The sequence below is a fragment of the Gallus gallus genome, chromosome 2 (genome assembly GCF_016699485.2).
Source record: "Gallus gallus isolate bGalGal1 chromosome 2, bGalGal1.mat.broiler.GRCg7b, whole genome shotgun sequence".
NCBI lineage: Eukaryota > Metazoa > Chordata > Aves > Galliformes > Phasianidae > Gallus > Gallus gallus.
In genome coordinates this window covers 107,196,229-107,211,044 of record NC_052533.1, presented here as the reverse complement: position 1 = coordinate 107,211,044, position 14,816 = coordinate 107,196,229, and the positions used below count along the sequence as shown (strand labels likewise).

At 43.1% G+C, this 14,816-nt stretch overlaps 1 protein-coding gene and 1 long non-coding RNA gene across 6 annotated transcripts in view; one reads left to right on the top strand and one right to left on the bottom strand.

The window, feature by feature from the left end:
• The first annotated feature begins 1,337 nt into the window (after positions 1-1,337).
• LOC121109595 lies at positions 1,338-4,291 on the top strand. Its single transcript, XR_005857260.1, has 2 exons — positions 1,338-1,843; positions 2,810-4,291. It is a non-coding gene; the product is annotated as an uncharacterized LOC121109595 (long non-coding RNA).
• Positions 3,755-14,816, bottom strand: part of DTNA (dystrobrevin alpha) — a 220,355-nt gene continuing 209,293 nt past the window's right edge. For all 5 annotated transcript variants that reach the window (XM_046937866.1, XM_015282622.4, XM_025147924.3 and 2 more), the window contains one exon: positions 3,755-7,271. In XM_046937866.1, coding sequence (XP_046793822.1) covers positions 7,116-7,271 — 156 coding nt within the window. In that variant the 3' untranslated portion in view covers positions 3,755-7,115. The remainder of the gene's footprint in view (positions 7,272-14,816) is intronic.

Genomic DNA, 14,816 nt, shown 5'->3' with positions numbered 1-14,816 from the left:
TCTGAACAGTGCCAACTTGCTGGTGAAAATAAGTGCTTCCAGAACAGCAATGTTACAGCTTCACAGTGGAGAGAAATCACACTTTCAATCAATGTTGGATTTTGAAGAATACTTGAGACCTCTTTTAGGACTGTGCTGTATGAAGAAGACCTATATTCACACATGCAGAATCACAGAATCACAGAATGGCCTGGGTTGGAAGGGATCTCAAGGATCATGAATCTCCAACCCCACCACCACAGGCAGGGCCACCAGTCTCCCCATGTAATACTAGACCAGGCTGCCCAGGTCCCCATCCAGCCCGGCCTTGAACACCTCCAGGGATGGGGCATCCACAGCCTCTCTGGGCAGCCTGTGCCAGCACCTCACCACTCTCTCTGTGAAGAACTTCCCCCTGACATCCAACCTAAATCTTCCCTCCTTATTCAAACACCCATCTACTCTACTAAAAGCACTTCATAGGCCTGCATTTGCTGTGTCAACATAACTGAAAACAGAATATGGTTACAATAATATACAGTCCTTTTTAAAATGATTCTGTTTTCCAGCATTGCTCTTGTTAATAATTTCCAAATGGAATTTGCATAACAATCTTTCTTTTCGAACTGCGGGTCCAAGAAACCAGGCTGCAACATTGCCATTGAAGCTTTGTTCTGCAAGTATGCGGGAATGGTAATTTAGCTGTCAGCTTTGGGCTGCATAAGCACAATTAGCTTTATACAGCTGGAGACAAGTCCACATGCCTCTGCGAGGAATCAGACCAGGAGAAGCGCTGGGTCTGGCTGAGCTTGCTAGAATTCATCCCAGAAGTTTCAGAGCAAGCTTAAGTATCTCTGTAGATATATGGTATATAGGTTTCCCTGGAGTTTCAGCTATTGCATCACTAAATGGTAGTGAAATACATCCATGTTTTCATTATACTATGCCCTGTGGTCAAATGAGGCCAAGGGACGAGCACGTATGGCTGATAGCTGCTGTCTATTGAGATCTTAAAATTAAATTGGCCTGAAGCTCCCCATTAGTTATGCCATATGACCATATACGTACTCAATTTTAATTAATATTTCCTTCACGTTTTTCTCTTCATCCCACCTCCAGAGGCAGTTGTCGTGGTGGGGTTCTGACATCCCCCACAGCAGCTGCTCACTCCGAAGATACAAAGCCAAGGCCAGAGGGTTTGGTGGGTGCCAAGTGGTAGAACCAGGTCCCTCAAACCACTGGGATCTCACAAGCCACACAATGTCATCAAGTGTCGTGAAAGCAGAGATGGCACCTTGCTGGAGCTGTGCAGTTGCCTTGGGAGGTTGGTGTGAGGGCACGTACAGCACAGCTCTCCCCTACCCCGGGGGGAAGACTGCCTGCACACCTTCCCTTGCAGTGGAAATGAGAGCAACCCAATCCATCCAAATGGGACAGGAGAGCTGCTTTGTGACTCACGCTGTGCAGTCTGAAGTGCCGCTTCTTGTTCAGCGCTGCAAGAACAGACGCACAGTGCACGTGTGCCAGCCATCACACAGAGCCAGGAGTACAACGCTGGCTAAAGCACGCCAGGGAAACACTGCTGCAGGGTATCTGCGCTCCTACGCCATCAGCAGACAATGAACGCCCACATCAGCAGAACAAAGTGAACACAGCAAACCAAAGCTGAGTCCTCTTCCCTTTAAAACAACTTGGTTATTTCTGCAGCTCCTGACTCCTAGAAACAAGCCCCTGAATGTTAAACATGGATACCTAGGCAACAGCAGCTGACAAAGATGCTCAATGGAATCCAAGCCTTGCCTTCCCCTGATCTTTTTTTTAATGCATTGGCTTAAGTTACGCTGACTGAGTCCTACATTCAGAGGTGAGAGAATAATTACTTTTCCACATTTGTTTAGGGAGACTTTATCTCATAGTCCTCCTGACTGAAATGAATTGATTTTATTCTCAATACCACAGCTGGAGAGAGAAAACACGGAGGACAGGCAGGACTGGGTGGGTGTTTTGGAACACCCACACTGTGCTTGCCATTATTCTCCAGTTTCACTCCCTTTACGTGGAAGGGTGGATGCCCAGCTGAACAGAAGTGTCTGATTTTTCTGCCTCCGGCCTTGCAGGCCTGTGGCGGCCATTTTCCTGGGCTGATCCAACACTCAGCCAAAGGATTGGAGGAGGTACAGGCAGTAGGCTAAGCAATGCAGGCCTTACATCCCCTGGCTGGAAACCATATATGTTTATTTAAGAAGCTGATGCACCAAGAGGGCCCCAAGCCAAACCACACAGCGATAAGAAAGCTGCTCGAAACACATACTCGCAGAGCACTACTCTCCTTGCAGACCAGGCAGGTTACACACAGGACCCAGCTGTTTGAGGCAAGGGATCAGGAGTGGTAGTGGGAGGCCTTCCCAGCTGGCAATTAGCATAACGAGTGTCAGGCTTAGCACATCTGACATCTGCCCACTGCTACGTGTCTTGTAAAAAAAGCCAATCACAAGGAAACCAATTTACCTTACCCAATGGTAAATTGTGTTGTATGAAAACAGTAAACCGCACTCCATAAGGTCACATGCCAATAGCAGAATACACCACGGCCTTCTCTGGCTCCTTCCAAGGCACGTAACAGCAGCTACTCTACCACATGCCTGTTCTTTTAGTCTTTAGCAGTAATCTTATCTCAAAGCCTGCACAATGGATCTGCAGGACCCGTTCTACTTCCCTTCCCTTAGATGTTAGCTCCATCTCTCAAAATTGGTTGGAAAAGATGCGAGTTTTCTCCTCCCTCCCTCACTGAACCCATTTCTGTGACATGCTTAACCTCTTATTCCTACAGTGTTCTCTTATAGAATACCAAAGGCGTCACCCCGCATGGACTGCTTATGAGGGAACTGCTGAGCAACAGGCCTCTGAGACATGCTTTGGAAGAGCATCCATCAATCCCTGTGCTGCCGAATTAAACTCCCAGATGCTCTTAAGAGACTTCCAGATGCTTCCAGTCATCTAACTTAGAAACGATGCAGACAAGGTTACACCTTCCCAGACCTAAAGACGACTATTCTTTTCCTGTTCTACTCTACCCGTGTTCTATTCTACTCTTATTCTCTTATTCATTTCTTTTGGCAAATGAAACCAATTTATTCCTTCCTATGTGAGTCTATTTTCCTCATGGGGAACAGAAGGTAGAGTAACCAAGAGGCAACAGGAAAACAGCCCATGCCTATAAATTAGTTTCCAGTGGCTCCTCTGTTCCCCACAGGCCATAAGCTGACTGTGGGTTAGGAAGAAATACAGCAAACTGAGAAATTAAGCATGGATAAAACAGAGTTATCCTCGTGAGCCAATAATATGTCACCATACATTAAAATCCCGAGAATATGAATTCGGACTGGGACTGTGGACGCAAAGTTCAGAGTATCTGGCAAATAGTTTACAACGTAAAGTGATCACCTTTATTGAAGAACGCCACCGTGCAGACAGGGGAATTAGGGCAAATAAACCTCACTGATTTATAGGTTACCACAGCAGGCAGCTTGGAAGGAGGAGGCTGGGTTTTATCCACTTCCCAGATACTGGGATATTTCACTCCGTGATAAGAATTACAGGATATTTTTGACACACTGATAGCACTTCCATTTTAAGAGAGCCCACCCTGGTGTAATTAACTAGACAGTTAGCAAGGGCTGCTCGCAGCACCACAGGGGAACTATAGAAAACACCTGTCCTTGGGCTCCGTGGGCTTTTGAAACCAAAACAAGCCACAGACACGATGCTCCGTACATTACTTTTAAAAATCTTTTTAATGAAGAAATAATTCCATTCCAAAATATAGACACACAATTAAATAGTTTAATCACTTCAAAATATAACATGTCCCCAGTAGGTTCCAACACACACACACAAAACAATACTTAACAGCAATACAAAAAACCCATACAATAGCAGTTCTGTTACAATACCAATGAATATTGTGACATCTTTAGTGTCTCCGTATCTGTCTCAAGTGGTGTCAAGTACAGTAGTTTTAAAAACGTCTTGCAGTTAGTAGCCTCAAGATGTAACTCATCGTACATTTGTTTTTGGTTCAAAGGTAAAAATGCCCTTTGCCTTCAGGACACAGTGGAGTGCTCGTTGTTCACAGCTCCGTCTGCTGAATTGAACCAATGTGATTACAGCAACCCGAGGTTGCAATATTTACAAAGTCTATCTACAGTAATTGCCAAGAACCAATAAAGATGGGAGAAGATGACTGAAAGTAAAGGCAGACACACATGATAAATCATGATGCAACGATTTGGCTCATGCATATAAGAAAATACATATTATATCACAACAAAGGCCACACACCTTTTTATGCAGTTTAGTTAACATTACTACTTACAGACAACCCATTCACCACCTTCGCTTTGGACATTCGAGGACCCTATACATCTTCACATCCCTGTCTCCTGAATCCAAACCACTGGTTCCCTCCAGTGACAGTAAAACCACCCAGAGTTTTGACTGCTGTGGTGGGCCATCGGGAGCTAAGAAAAGGCCCCTGCCGAGGACCTCTTCTGTAACTCTGTTTGCTTTAATGACCGCAAACCACAATCAAAATAATATTCAACAAGCAGACAAAGACCAGCTGGGTGAATATGCAGCCAGCTTGACAGTTGGGAAATGCTTAAAATAGACGTTTGGAGAGCCGAGTGAGGGGTGCTTCATCTCGGAGCTCCAGGGCAGGGACCTAGAGCTCTGCTGGGGATGGCCCTGCTGACACCAGCCTGACAGAAAGGCACGCGATCCGCCAGCTTCCCTCATTGCTCCTAGTCCAGAAGCCCTTGCGATGGATTTATTCTATTGTGTCTATTTTAAGCACAGTGATAATGATCACACAGACATGAAGATGATGGGAGGGAGCTACTACTCCGGGTACAGTTAAACATGACATGGGTTGAATTAGTCAGCCATTGCACATAGCTGTGTTCTAACTTGTTTGTTCTATCTCTGTTCAGGAAATGTTCGACTGGAATCCTGAGCTGACAGCAACATCTACAGTTTCACTGGAGTAGCTCTACATGTGGAGTGCTAGGCACTAGTGGAGGCTCACCCATTCCTGAGAGGAGGCTGGAGGAGGGGCATCAGGATACGGGGCCAGCCTTGCCAGGCCAGCACATATCCCAGGGAAAGGACCAGTGGCTGCAGAAGTGAAAAGTTTACATGAAGGTATCTGGATGCCTCAGAATCTGTTTGGACGTCTGAGACCAAGCCCACACGTGCAAGGAGGGATGGAGAAAAGATCTGCATAAGCAAAGATGCGATATGAAAGTGAAAAATGGCAGCAGCTCTTTCATACAGATACTTGTCCCCTAACACACTGTGCCCAGGGAAACAGCCATAAGCCTGGAGAGTGCATGCAAGCATCAGGTGAACAAACAGGGCTGAGCTACATGGCAATCTCACGTAAATATGGCAGCACAAATCCACGTAACCACGAAAGAGAGGACAGAAAAACCATGTTCACCTGCTCCAGATCGGTAACTGATCACTTGCTGTAGGCAAACTGTGCTGGTGTGAAATGCCTGTATGAAACGTTACTGTTATCAGGGCTGCTAGACAGCGTCACTTCGGAAGCAGCGATGTTGTATCGGTGCAGTAAAATTACATCTGCCCACAGGTCGTCCCAGGTGAACGCACCGCGCTTCTCCATTGGGCTGTGCAGCCAACGTGCTGCCTTGTGCTGGCACTCCCGCCCTGCTTCTGGTCTGGCTGTCCCTGGGCTGGCTCCAGGGACGCGGCTTTAGAACTAGCCATAGTCTGTGACCTGCCATACAGGTGTAAGCTTTATTTCCAAGCAACATGCTGTGTGGGGGATATTCCAGCTATTTTGTGTCCGTCCCTGCTCAGAACTGTCCCTTGGTTTGCAGTAACAGCTGAGAGAACACTTCTTTTCTAACAGTCTCACTTCCTAATCCCAACCAGCCGGGTAAGTCCCCTTTCTCCTGAAATGCCTTCACACTTGAGTCACAAAAATGGACAAAACTCCAATCCTGTAACTGTATGCCCGTCCTTTCCAGAAAACCCACCGCTTCTCTTGTGCTTTTCACTGATAGCCAATTCTCCATCCAGCTCTGAAAGAGTCTCACCACACATTTCCAAGAGTGCATGCAGAACATCTGGTGGCTGGCTAAGGCAATACACATTCGGAAATCAAAAGAGAACAGTTGCAAGCGCACTTTAAGCCTGTACATTTAAAGCTGAAGGCCTCAAAAATAACGTAATGGAGTGGGTGAGTCGGAGGGGCAGAGGAATGGAAAGAGACGATTTGTTGAACACATGCTTACTAAAGCTAAAACATCAATGAAACAATACCGTGGAAGATTATACGTAACATCAGTCAGTTCAGGGATCTTATGGCACCTGTGGTTTATAAACAGCTTTAGTAACGAGTATTTCAAAACATAGTTCACAGTTTTAAGAAGATCTGTGCTGATTTAAAAACTAGATTCTATATCATTTGAATGTCGCCTTTTGTATATGATATCTATTTGGAAAAAAAATATTTACACTAACTTCTATGGCTGATTTGTTAGATTACTTTGAAAGAAACATTCCTAAGTTACACATTAGCCCTAAATTAGAGATCTTTTAAATCGTTATTATTCATTATGTCGTTATCATTATCGTTTTAGTACATTTTGTGTAAGTCTTAATTTAAAGACTCGCAAACAAATTGCAGATGTAGTCCGGTACTTTGATCCTTGGGCTACCAGATATATACACTCAGGAGTATAACCGGTCAGCGTTAATGCGTAATTGCAGCTTTTTATTTCTCCCGTGGAAAAAAATGTACAGTGTACAGTAAACCAATCGACTAAAATCTCAAAGTATTCAGAAATCAAATTTCTATCTATAAACAGTATTGTCGTTGTAAACTGAACAGGTTCAATATCATGTGCAAAGGGTTGATGTGAGTTGTTAATACTGCCATCCTTTGTCACAGCAGTATGCGCTTCAGTCTGTATTCTTCACTGGTAATGAGCCATGGTACAGAAGATGTAGCTAATATAAGTTAGCTTTAAATGAAAGTCTTTTGTCAAAACACACATCTACAAACTACAACTCTTAGAACAAAAGTACTGTGCTACAGTCCTCAGAACTTAGTTATGTGATTTTTTTGTCAAGAGACGCTGCACCTCTTGGTTCCATTCTTCTGTGAAGTTTGCAGCTAAGCTTTCCTCATCATCTGTCCGAAAGCAGCTCTCCTCATCGTCAGTTCTTACGTAGCTCTCGTTGTCTGTCTGGCTGCAGCTTGCCTGGTGAGAAACGGGGAGGGAAACCTTCGTAAAAAAGAGTCAGTGGACGACACTGCATGTGTGTACCCACACCCACACGAGCACACCCACGAGTGGAGCGAGAGCAGGCTGCTTGATAGAGAAAGGGAGGGGCTGGCCAACTCTTGTTGGCCATCTTGGTGTCTATGCCTGATACTATCGAAAAGAAAAAGTAACTCTGCCCAGGTGAGTCACAGAATCGATCCTAGAGTCCTTAAAGTTGGGAAAGACCACCAAGATCTCCTAGCCCATCCATCAGCCCATCCCCACCAGGTTGACTAACCCACATCCCTCAGTGCCACATCCACACGGTTCGTGAACAGCTCCAGGGGCAGCGACTCCTCCACCTCCCTGGGCAGCCTGTGCCGCTGCCTCACTGCTCTTCTGGAGAAGAATTATTCCTAATATCCAACCTGAACTCCACTGGGACAATGTAAAGCCATTCCCTCTCATCCTATTGCTGTTACCTGGGAGAAGAGGCCGACCCCACCTCGCCACAACCTCCTTTCAGGGCATCGCAGAGAGCGATAAGGTCTCCCCTGAGCCTCCTCTTCTTACCATGGTGAGAAGACTGTTCTGAGCTTTTCATATAGGACACAGGGGGAACTGACAATAACACAAGCTTGCAGATTTTTCCATTTCCCCTTCCATTTTACCCTTACAGCTTTCTCTGCTGTTAGATTACTGGCAGCCAAACCATGGATTATTCTCCTTGAGCACAGGGTCCAGAGCTACTCCATTAACAGCCACTTGCCAGTTTCCACCATGAGCCTCCACTTGTGAAAAGGTCCCGCCCTCATTTAGGCTTGCATAGATTCTACTATGTCTAGGAAGAAATGCAGTTACTGCAGAGGGCAATTCTGGGTGCAACACATCATAAACAGCCCAGGTCACTGGCACACCAATTTATTCTTTTGTTGTGTCTTGAAGAACAACTAAATATCTTATTCAGCTGATAATGAAAAACGCTTAATAGGCAACCACGGCTCCCCCTGAACTCCATCAGGACCTACAGCCATTTTCTTTTGGCCTATCTACCCTAAAGGCACTGAATTCTCATAACCCTTCAGAGATTAGGAGCTCATCCTTTTTCTCTTTTCTCTTGATCTGTCTCAGAGAACCAGTTCACACTGCATGAGATCTGACAGTAACAGCATAAAAGACCAAACCCTACTGACATGAATTCTTTTCTACTCAGTTCAGGAATAAAGCTGGTCTACCAGATGAGAGAGGAAATGCAAATGGTTTTAGCAAAGAAGAATTAAATGAAATCTGATGAATCAAGAAAGGTCACGTAGTTTAGCTTACTTCTTCTTCCTGGCACCATTTGATTGTATTAATTATTCAGGCACAAATGCTCCCACCCGATTCCTTAATATCTAAGCGTGTCAAATGGTACGATGATCTTAATTTAGTATCTCTGTGTGTCAGGCAGTTACAGAAGACCTAACATTAACATTCTGTTGATGAATGGAAAGGGAATCTGCATTGCAGGTGTAATGAGAGGTGCACAAAGAATTTCTGACGTGTATTTTAAGCAACTGTTTTTAAAAATCAGGCATGTATCTGCACCACTTAATTGTGCAAACTAATTTGGAAAGCTTCATAAATGAACATTTTGATCTTTACAGTACAGCCAAAAAACACAACCAAAAGCCATGGCATAGGGCAGTTCTCAGCTGTGTGAGACTAATTTTTATTGAATCAATTTAAAGGTCACGTAAATGTACGTACATCTCACACTTCTTGATGGAATCATTATAACCATAAGTGCAAAGCAAGAATGGCTCGTGGAACGTCGGATGCATGAAGATGCATTGATAGTACTGACGAGAAGCTAGTTTTGGATAAATTATATTTTATATATAATTTATAAAATAATAATGTTCTGGATAAACTACTTTTTGAGTGAGGAGAGAGTGATTCTACATTCTTTCATGACTTGTCTCTGTTTCACACCCAGCACTGTGATAGAGAGGTTCCCATAAAAGAAAAAATGAGCACTGATGAACCTCCCAACTCTAAATTCGTGGTAGTGTTTTGGAAATGCCAGAATTAATTCCCATTTGTCATATTGTACAGCTGTTTGCCAGTCTTTTATTACTGGATCCACAAGTTCTTTTCTGCTACGTATCATTCAGAGATTTTCAAAAAACATTCCTGGCACTTGTGTAATTTTACAACTAAATTTAAAAAACTAAAGCTGCTTCTTCACGGTTAACTTGGTCACAGTTCTCTTACAGCTTTTTTACACCTACATGCTAAGAAGAGGAGGATTTAAGAAGAAAAAATAAAGAGGAGAAACAAAATATAGCTCACAAAGTAGCACACAGTTTTGGAAGTGCTGTGCTGCCAGCCTCCTGTTATTTTCAAGTGGGATGGCTCACATAATGCTGTTTTTTATGCATTTCTTCAGTAAGAAAAAAAGCCAAAACAACAAAAAGAGACACCGAATCAAATGGTTCTGCTAGTGGATTATGTCTTATTGATGCAATTAGTTCTTCCAGGGTTTGTAATCTGCATCTCCATCACTGCGTCGCTGATTTATGAAGACAGGGCTGAAGAAACTGTGCTTGCTTAATCCTTGGGCACCGGCAGAAAGGGAGGATCGGTTAGCATCTATCTGAGGGGTAGTTACATGATAACAAAGCCAAAATCTGCTTGATAGTGATAGAGTATATAAAAAAGACAAATTGCAATTTGGGTGGTTTGGGTTGGACTTTAGGGTAAAACAAATCATGAGGAGGAGATGCTGCACTGGCACAGAATGCCCCGAGAGGTGGTGAAATCTCCATCCAGGGAGGTCTTCAAGTGTCTGATAGACAAAGCCACACCTGACCGGATCTCATGCTGGAACTGGGCCCCCAGAGGGCCCAACCAAACAGAACACCTGCACCTCTATAGGTTCCTGAGCTTTTGGCTTGAAGCCCACGCTAGGAGTGAGCCCTAGTGCATGAGCTTTAAATCACAGAACCACAGAATGGCTTGAGTTGGAAGAGACCTAAAGATCATATAGTTTCAAACCCCCTGCCATGGGCAGGGTTGCCAACCACTAGAAGCAATCAGTCCGCTCTGACTGGAAGTGTTTGGGACCCTGCAGCTGAAGACAGGCCAGGACATGGCTGGGAAATGTGGTGAAAAGCTCAGGCAGTGGGCACAGCAAATGTGAAAACTACACATCCACTGACTGTGGGCTAGTAACCTAACTTGGACCCTGGGCTACAGGTCCATCATTTCATCTTTCCTGAACAGTAAACAGCCAGATCTACATTGCAAAGGGCTGAAAATGTCATCGGCCTGTGAAATGCAGGCTTGCTCTCCAATCTTACATCTCGCCCTAAAAAAAAAAAGAGATTCAAGGCTGTTATGCCTCCACAGCACTTAAACAAATCACCTGTCACACTGTGCCCCTTGGGTGAGCCAGCAGCTCTTCTCTGGTAAACACCAGGCAGGCTGAACTGACACACCGTCTTCCAAGACCTGTGGGTTTTCTCACCTGGTGTTCAGCAGCATTTATAATCACTGCTGATAAACATGAGAACAGAGTTGGAAAAAAAGGGAAAAGGTGAGAAAAATTTAATAGTGCCACTCAAAGAATTCTGTCCTGGAAAAACAGTGAAGTTGAATAAACAATTATTTCTTAGCTTTAGCTGTCTTCTTAACAAGAAGTTGAGACAATTTAGGGGTTCTGTATTTGAGAAATTTCAGCCTGTTTCCATACAAACCATTGAGTCACCTCTACAATGGAAGATGTCACCCCTAGCCACCCAAACACCAGAATACTCTGTTTGATAAGGTTATGAATGAGTGAAAGGTTTTAGGGTAGAAATGGAACTAATTCTTCAGCTTAAATCATTGTATTTTTTGTCAACGGGGAAATGTCATCATAGTAAAACAAATTGACAACGAAACCTCTAAGACTCTACTCTGAACTTCCCAGGCAAAACAACGTCAAGGTTGCATTTTGAGATCTGCCTAGTGCTGGCTGAGAACCAGCTCAGATCCATTAATTAATTCATTAATTCTATTAAGAACAAACCAAGCGCTATTTTACAAACTAAACTCAAACCATGTATTACTCAAACCACTTCATCTCTTGGGGTCTTGTTATGCTAGGTGCTTTTTCAAAATCCATTCTGGAGAACTGAACATTAGCACTTTTAAAAAAGCAATTGCAAATAGAACACAAAAAGCCTTTTTCGATTGACATCGACATTGCTTATCCATGACTGATAAATTAGGAAATGAACAAAAGCCCGTGGCTGGCCATCGGTAGCAATGTCACTCATGTGATGATAGAATAAATTGATATGATCCCCTCCCAGTTGGCTTTCTGTCTCGTACATATAGGCAATGCACTATTAACTGTGTCATTACTGGTTGAACAATATAATCTTTGAAGTAATACTCTTGATGCAACTTGTAAACTTCAAGCAAGAGCCCAACATAAACAGCACGGGCATTTTAGACATTCTGTCTGGTATGAACAATTATTTTTCCACAACTATGGAATACTGGTACTGAATAAAATACACAAAATACAGAAGTCAGTTATTCATAATCACAGTTAAACCCAGCTATACATAACATTTCCATCACACACATAGTTTCTATGTACATTATTGTTGAAAGATCTATTTTCCTTTTCAAGCAACATGATCTGTAACTGGCAAGTGCAACAAAATAAAAGAAGAAACTTGCTTTTCTGGCTGTCTAAGTTTAGGAAACTCTACCCAGCTTACATTTTTAACTGGACTACCAAGAAAATGAATGTAACCTGAGGGGCAATGCTAGGAGAAAATTTTACGAGCAGTTATTTGGTGTTTATAGTACTCTGGGTATTGCTGTTTGTTTTTCACATCCATTTATTTTGCTTTAGCTGTTAGAAACACTGAGGCAGATGCTTCAGAAATACCTAAAGGCTTTGAACACTCAAGACTGGCAGCTGCTTCACCAAGGCCTACACTTTCACATTCAAATCACAGTACCACCAGAATTTGTAAAACTCTTGAAGTAGGGTCAAATTTTGCTATCAAAACTGCCATCTTAATAAGGAAACTTTCAGCCTTTCCTGAAATCTGGCAGCTCCAGCATAAAACACAGCAACCAAAAGGCAGCAAGATGAATTCCTGCTATAGCTGGCACAGTGCAGACTGCTGGTTTTGCTGGTCTGAACATCACCCTGCTCCCACCACTGGCTGATAGCGGACCTCTCACTGCAGGGGACAGCACTTTTCCTTGGAAGTCAGAAAAGCAGACCACAACTTCAGGTGAGGCAAGAAGTAAGCTTGTGGTTTCCCATTTCCCAGGGAAACGTTCAGGATAACAGGCTACTTTGTAAAGATAATCTTTGTCTGTGTTTCCAAGTAAAAATGCAATGGCTGAATTTGGCATTAAACTCAGTGAGGCTGACACGTGTGAAGAACGTGACTTGAAAATGAGCCAGCAGGGAACTTATACACTATCCTGCTTTATCTCTGAATTGCCAGACTCTAGCTAGTACATGAGTACCTTGCACTTCGCACTGGGGCACTTTAAACCTCCACAACGCATCTGAAGACACCTCTACAGCTAAGCAGCTGGTGGATTGCTTTCTTTGATGTTTGCCTAACTCCTGTTTCCCACGCTACAGCAGATGTTCTGCTCTTGCCAGCAAGGATTTATTTCAGTTATACTAGGAAGACTCAACCATTGCAAGAAATAAACTCAGGTCTCCTGAAATGTACTCTGATTTCTTATCTTCTGTATATACTTCCTCTGCACTGGCTAATATACTTGTCATCATCCCCAGAGACAAAAGCTCTGCGTTCTCACTCCTGTGGCCAACACATGGAAAAGATGAAAAGCGTGGTGGCATAACATGAGTCTTCGGTTCCAGGACCATATTTCGAATGGATTATTAGAAATGATTTGGTGACATTCCTAGGCATTCTCATACAGGTTAAAAGAAGAAAGAAACAGCATCATCACATACACTCAGTAGTACAAAGTGCTTTGCAACTGCAATACGTTATGAGGATTCATTCCAAACATTCTTCTAAATTATGATGATACTTACTTGAGAGGAGAGAGAGAAGGATATTGTACTCAACTTTGCAAACTGACCTGCAGATAACAAAGGATAGAAAACAAGAACATGACAAATTAAGCCAGTGAGCAGCCAGGTAGTGTATTACTCTGAAGAAAGCCATGCACAAGCCTAGGAATAAAGACTGTAATTACGGACCCAGAAAACAAACCCACTGAAAAGTGCCTTACACAACACACCCAGCAAAAGACTGAAACGAGAACACAACTGCTAACAGATGTGGGAGCATCAGCACTGTTAGCACTTGCACTTGTGCACTGAATGTGATTTTTCTGGTACAGATAGTTGTTATTTACAACATGCTTCAAAAAAAGAGGTAGAAGCCTCCTTTGAGGTTCCCTGCCCCAGATTCCCTTGTGCATCCCGAGTGTTCTGCTCACTTTACTAATTTAGAGTTTTGCTTGGAAATCTTGCTTGAAGACAAGGTGACACAAAATAACAAGAGTGGGTTTTGACCAACCGTTTTCCATGAGAGGCTGCATCTACACATTTTTCTAAATGTGCTGCTTTTACAAAAAGTGAGATATTTAATAAAGCAAGAACGGTTGCCATATTGTTACTGAGGTTACCATTCAGTAACCTCAGTAGGAGTTCTCCCTTGCAGATTACCTCAGCTGACAACCGCATTAAAGACAGCTACAGCCACCAGTTATTTTTTTGCTATCCAGATGAATTCAGTGTACATGTGAGTGCAAACAGTAAAGTAGCCTGTAATAAATTCCAATGGCTGGATGCACAAGGAGAATCGTTCACCTGGCCGCTGTTCAATAGGATACCATAAAACAATAATTTCCCAGCTTTCTTTCATTTTTTCAAGTGGAAAGCAACCCATGGTTTTGTCTTTAGGAAGTACCAGTGACAATAGTGGAAAAAGGAATAGCATAACAAAATACCACAAATTAACTGCAAAGCACAGGGAGCAAGCCAAAGCAAAAGCGCATGTCTCAGGAGCAATATGTGATATTATCCAACCACCTCCCGGTTGTCCTAGTGGTTGCTACTAACTGCATACATAATTTTGCTTGCTTAAACGTGTTCCATAATCAAAAGGGCATCAGATATTGTAGAAAGGATTTCACATACACATTGCATACTCTGGATCAACTAAAAATAGTTTCTACTTATAAGGTAGTGCTATCAATGTCTGATAGGAGCTGACAACCTGATACAGTGGAGTACAGTACAAAAGTTTTTTTTTGGAAAAAATTATCTCAAATGGAACTTGTCTAGAATAAGGGTTTTCTATTGCCTCAGTGAACTCATTTCTGTTCATCTTGGTGTAGTCTTGGCTCACCTATGCTCAAGAGGACATCATCAAGGAGATCTCCTCCCCTTCTGTGAATGTTGTTGAAAGACAGTAGAAAAACTATTTTTGACTGAAGCAAGAGTAACATCCACGTCTATTTAGCAACATTTGCAACTTCTACTACACAAGGAAT